Genomic DNA, 6,144 nt, shown 5'->3' with positions numbered 1-6,144 from the left:
CAGGTGACCTGCTCTACCTCCTGAGCTAAAGCCACCCAGTGGCAAGGATGAGTAAACCGTTACTAGGTTTTGGATTAAGTGTAATAATAATAATAATAATAATAATAATAATGCATTGGATTTATATAGTGCTTTTCAAGGCACCCAAAGCGCTTTACAATGACATTATTCATTCACTCTCACATTCACACACTGGTGGAGGCAAGCTACAGTTGTAGCCACAGCTGCCCTGGGCCACGGTCGCGGCTCAGGGGGGTGTAGACTCACAAACCTTTGAAACCTGCATTTGAAATGTTGGCTACCATAGCAGTATAGTATTGCAACATGGCATTTGTGTCTTCTAACTAAAATGGGAAAATAGGAACATAAATAGTGCCAACATTGCCAGAGCTGGCCCTCAAAATAAAATATGCATTATGCTTGAATCATTTAGTTGCATGTGCTCAGGACAGCGGCACATAAAGGCATTAGTAAACAATTACATTACAGGTCACAGATGGATTTTTCCATTTTCAGTGCAGGAACCCAATAATGAAAGAATTTTTAAGATGCGAACATGTCATTAATGTATACAAACACACCACATACCTTGTGTTTATGCAAAATATTTGTCCTCAAACTGTGTTTTATTTGTCCCTGCATTGTGAATAAAATAAAGTAAATATAATTTGTCCCTTGCAATGAAATATAATATGTCCTGATATTTCTAAGAAGGAAAAAAAAGGAGAAACTGAGATTTTGGTTCCATTCAAAGAGACCGCAGCAGGCAGAATTTCATGGTGTGATCTTGAAGTTGAAGCTGAATGAGGCTGATTTTTTAAATGTATTTACAGCCTAATGCAAAACCACATACTGTAGCTGTTGCAGCAGCATGGTTTTGTCAGAGAAGAGTCCTAGTTCTGAAATGACCTGCCAGCCGTCCAGGTCTTTCACCTATAGAGAACATTTGAAGCATTATTAAACGAAAAATACATCAAACTCTTCTACAGATGGAAACCTATAACAGGCAAGAATGGGATTGAATACAAACACCAAAACTCCAGAAAATCATAACCTCAATGCCCAGATGTCTTCAAACAGTTTCCAAAAGAAGAAGAGATGCGACACCATGGTAAACATGTCCCTGTCCCATCTATTTTGAGACCAGTAGTAAGCATAAATTTTGCTCATTATGGACAGTTTAAACATTTGTCATGTCATTCGTGTTCTGTTGTGAACAACATTTTGGCTCATGTGATTTATTTGTGTATTTATGTGTGTATTTGAAGCTTTTTTTATTTTTGTATGATTTCTGATTTATATGGAATATGGCTGAAGTAAACTAAAGTCTAAAATACTGAGTCATTTGTTTAATAGTAACTTAACATTATATAATTCATAATATTTTTTTTTTTAAATCAAGAAACAAAGACGAAAAGGGAAAAAAAAGGAAACAGGGCGGGGTTCGGTGGTTGAATCATTCGTCCCCACCAATGCCAAAACCAAATCTACGCCCTTGCTGTGTAGTGTGTGCTCCCGTTTGCTGCCAGCATGTTGTCCATCTCTTCACAAGCTCCTCCACTTGGTGGAGCTAAATCAATCTTTTTACAGATGTGGAACCTGTTGCCAGCACTCTGAATGACATGTTGAAGCCCTGACTCAGTTTCATTGACATACAGTTGTATGGTGAGGTCTCCAAGCTCACCACCACAAGTGAACAGAAACAATCAAGTGCTTATTTGCTTCTGGGCCAAACGGCTCTTTCATAGTTTTTGTCTTCTCTGGTAATTTGACTGACTTGGATGACCGACAGGAACACTGAGGACCTGGACAGGAGACTTAAATGCATATAATAATTTATTTGTTGATTACATACTAGATTTTCCAGTATCCAGGGTCCCTGGTGTCTTCCACACTTAGTAAACTGTGTCACAGTTTTGTTTTTGTTTTTACAATATCTCAGTCACTGATAATGAACAGGGACAAGATCTACATCTTTTCCTAGGAAGGTGTTTCCACAGCACTCTTGCCCACACCAGTTTTTCCAGTTGTCGCAATTCACAACTTCAGTGTAATCTGTGCATGTAAACCTTAATGAATCTGAAGGTATTTCAACATGTTTCATACATGAGAGAATTAGACATCATGCAGAAAGAGAAGATTAAAAATCATTCTTACCTGATTGAAATGTAGCATTTTTTGTTTTTATCTTGACTGCTGTCACTGAACAGATGGGCGAGATAAATGTTAAAGCTTCTGTTAACTGCATTGGTTTTTTATAGATACACCTCTGACATGCCTGCATTGTTTGGACACCCCCACACTATAGAAACACAGTGCAGCTCAGCTTCAGACACCACACAGTTTTGCTGCTTGTCTAAGGGAATGTCTCACGGTAAGTTACCTTGTAGACTTTTCTTTTATTTGTACTAGTTAAAAAAAACATTGTTAATGAATACAATTTAGATATAAGGAGCAGTTTTTAATGATTTCCTAAACATGAGATACAGTATTACAGACAAATGATTTCATGTTTGTCTAATGAGCTTGGAAAGAAAAGCGTCTGGACTTCTCTAAGTTTCTTAAAGATGTTTTTCTTCCCAGTCTCCTTAGACTTAAAACCTTCTCAGAGGAGTTCATGTTTGTTTTCACAGACAACATACAAGATTTTTACTGCACAACACTAGGGGAACTAGTAACTTTACAGTTTAGACTGCTAAAGTGTTTGACAAAGCCTTGAAAACTGATATAGCATCTTGTGTAAAGAGTTATCTGTTTTTCACCCAAAACAAAATTATGAAACATAAATAAATGAAGGTGAAGAGTTCAGAATTCTGCTGCCACTGACATATGAACCTACAGATTACTCCTCCTAATCCTGCACCATGAGCTGCCTGCCCTTCAAACTGAAAAAAAGAGTTAAACAGACAAAATCCAGACCATCAGAGGCAACTGGCAAGAGGTAAAGGTGAAGGTGGAGAGTAGAGAGAGGCTGATTTATAATTACAGTTAACTTCATGTAAATCTGCTTTTAACAGAAGATGCTATTAAATAATTAATTGTTATGAAACAGCAAACAGCTTCTTGCTAAGTTAATATGTTCACTGTTACAAAACTTCAGATTTGGCCATAAATCACAAACCACAGCTAGAGCTAGGCTACACACTCACACTGACACAGCAAAGACAGGTAAACCACAATCTCACTCAGCACTTTCGCTTTAAAATGATTTGTGTGGTGGCTTATTTGAACAAACCATTATGCTTCATAGAAACTAACAAACACTCTCATTTGTCTATTTTATTCAGATGGCAAACATAAAGAAAAGCCCTACAGTGACCCTAAGAAGAGTTCAAAAAGTATGGACTGTGCTTATAATGTGCCTAAAATTAAAGAAAGTAAGTGTTTGTTTTAATGTAACTTTAATCTGTTTCTCTCAAATCATTGTTATTGTAAATCAATTCAGGAAGACATGCTGGCACCAAAGTGAACCTTCTTCTTCTGGGAATGTCTGGGACTGGAAAGAGTGCCAGTGGGAACACCATCCTTGGACAGAAACTCTTCATTTCTAGACCCAGTTCAAAGCCGGTCACCAAAAAGTGCCAGATGAAAGAAACTGAGATAGAAGGTGTACACTTAACTGTGATTGATACTCCTGACATCTTTGACGATGACATGAAATCATCAGTTAGGGAGAAACATGTGAAAAGGTGCAAACAGCTCTATGAGTCAAGACCCTTTGTGTTTGTACTTGTGATGCATGTGAGCAGATTTACAGATGGTGAGAGAGACATTATGGAAAAATTAGAAAATGCTTTTGGGAGAGAAGTTAGAGAAAAAACAATTATCCTGTTCACCCGAGGAGACGACCTACAACAGGCAGGAATGGGGCTGGAGGATTTTTTACATACCTGTCAACCTGATCTGAAGAAAATACTTGAAAAGTGTGGCAACAGGTGTGTTCTCTTTGAGAACCACAGATCAGATTCAGCTCAAGTGGAAACGCTAATGGACAATGTGATCAGGGTGATAGAAGAAAAGCAAACATGATGACTTCATCTATCAGATCAGAGCACTAAAATGCGTGCCATTTCCTGTCTCAGGTAATAAATAGGTTAGAGCATTAGTCTGTTTCTTAAAGTGACATATATTGGATTCATAAATAGTTTTCTCTGTCTTGTTGTACAACTCCAACGTAGCCTACATCCAACCAAGAAGCCTTGTAGCCTCCTGCTTCATGTCCCCTGTTCCTTATGTTTTATAGTCCCTTCGTTTCTATGGTGTTTCATTGGATTTTTATGGAGTTTGGTTTTCCTTCAATAAAAGAATACCTGCCTGTCTGCATTGGGGTTCTGTTTCCACAGTCTAACCTGACAAAAGGGATTTCATGTATATATAAAAGTTATTATTTAGTGAGCTATATTTGACACACTCCCACTAATTTTAAGATGTCACATCAGAAATGCATTTTTGTCTTACTATGATGATTGTAGCCTATGTGTCTGTTCACCAACTCCTGTTAGATGCCTTGATCAGTCTAGGCATAAGATCTAGATACACTATGATACCAGAATTATCAACATCTATGAAGCACAGAGTTTGCAGCTAAGAGAATCCAATCTGACAAATTCATAATGTCAGACTCTTCACGATGTTCTGAATTTCAGTTTCAAATTAGCTTGAAAAATCAAATTTTCAATGATACCTTATTCAGTTCTACCTCTGCTGCTGAGTGGCTTTTACTCATGTAGAAATCAGACAAACACAGACAAGCAAAGTTTGATGTGCATCAAAACTGAAGTGATTTTGATTGTCTCCTTTATTAGGGGCAGTAATCTTTCATTTTTTAAATGAATCCAGTTTGAAAATCACCTTGAAAATCAGCAACAACACTGAGAGCACATTCAGTGATTAAAAAATATTTTTCAACAAGTAGAGATCATTTGGAAGTACTGAACAATGTATTTGTCCGTTAGACTCTAATGAGCCTGCATGAATGGAGAGCACACATTTCAACCACAGAGTGTACGCTGACTGGCTCAAAGAAGATGACATGACTAAAGTAATGAAACTAGCAGTGATGGAAAAAAAAACAACCCAATAAAGCACAAAAATGTGTGATTATAGATCTTTCTATCTAAACGTACACATAAGCTTCAGCTCAATGCAGAGAGCTCTTTGGAAGAATTGCAAATGATTTATTGATGTAAAGAAATGAATCAGTGTATCTGGTGATTAGACTTCATTGAACCATCTTGTCAGAACAGAACACAATATTAAACCACCAAAGAGAAAGGAAAAAAGCTAGCTATAAAGCTTAGGTTAAATACTCATGAAAATAAAGAAAAACCATTAACTAAGAAGCTGTCCAGTCTTTGACTGTGCTTGGTGATAACTTGCTGCAAGAGAGGCTGGATCTTTGGATTGTTAGACTTCAATCAGCGATGAAGGTGGTACGAGACAGTGGTGTACAAGCAGGAGAGCATGGCAGCTTATTTTTATGCACCGGACATTTTAAATATGTGTTTTATGACCACTTTCTTTACTACCTGAAATATTTTCACCATGTCATAAATTGTAATCCAGATATAAAGTGTGCTGTGAAACACGATACACTAATATGTGAATCTAATGTAGTCATATGTATTCTTCTTTAAAGCATTTTCTATAAGTGCTTCTAGTTCATTACAAACTTCCCAATTCCAAATTGTATGTGTTGTGTTGTGATTCTGATCACCCAGGTGTATTTCCACATTATTACCCCCAGTTTGTGGGCACTTAATATCCAATTACATACATTTCTGTGTAATATATAAAATAAAACTGTAACCACTTTTGCTACCATGATATTGCTTGGATATTAACTGATTTTTACTTTGGTAATTGAGTATAATGTTTGCCATGAGAAGGCCTCATGTAAAATCTGCACATATATTTTTGAATTCAGCTGAACAAACCGTCAATGAGCAGTGAATATTGGAGAAGCACATGTCAGCTGCTCACAGCCTAATCCTTGGGCCGCCTTTTTTTCCTTTACAATCCAATTATGTCACGTCTCTCATACCTGACATTGTCATTTCAAATTTCAAAATGAAGATCTCTATGTCAATGTTATTATTATTTACTGATCAAACTGCGCAGCTTCACATTTTTCTCATGTCACAT

At 36.9% G+C, this 6,144-nt stretch overlaps 1 protein-coding gene across 2 annotated transcripts; it reads left to right on the top strand.

Moving 5' to 3' along the window:
• The first annotated feature begins 2,303 nt into the window (after positions 1 to 2,303).
• Positions 2,304 to 4,315, top strand: LOC100703489 (GTPase IMAP family member 7-like). Of its 2 annotated transcripts, XM_019352652.2 has the most exons (4): positions 2,415 to 2,941; positions 3,101 to 3,168; positions 3,288 to 3,338; positions 3,446 to 4,315. In XM_019352652.2, the coding sequence occupies exons 1-4, from the start codon at positions 2,865 to 2,867 to the stop codon at positions 4,027 to 4,029; spliced, it is 780 nt and encodes a 259-aa protein (XP_019208197.1). In that variant the 5' UTR covers positions 2,415 to 2,864; the 3' UTR covers positions 4,030 to 4,315. The 2 variants fall into 2 exon arrangements, with proteins under 2 accessions (XP_005463835.1, XP_019208197.1); XM_005463778.3 differs by lacking the exons at positions 2,415 to 2,941; positions 3,101 to 3,168 and adding an exon at positions 2,304 to 2,374.
• Positions 4,316 to 6,144: the final 1,829 nt, after the last annotated feature.

The sequence above is a fragment of the Oreochromis niloticus genome, linkage group LG9 (genome assembly GCF_001858045.2).
Source record: "Oreochromis niloticus isolate F11D_XX linkage group LG9, O_niloticus_UMD_NMBU, whole genome shotgun sequence".
Lineage (NCBI taxonomy): Eukaryota > Metazoa > Chordata > Actinopteri > Cichliformes > Cichlidae > Oreochromis > Oreochromis niloticus.
Note: the sequence above shows the minus strand (reverse complement) of the source record. Positions and strands in the feature narration are given on the sequence as shown.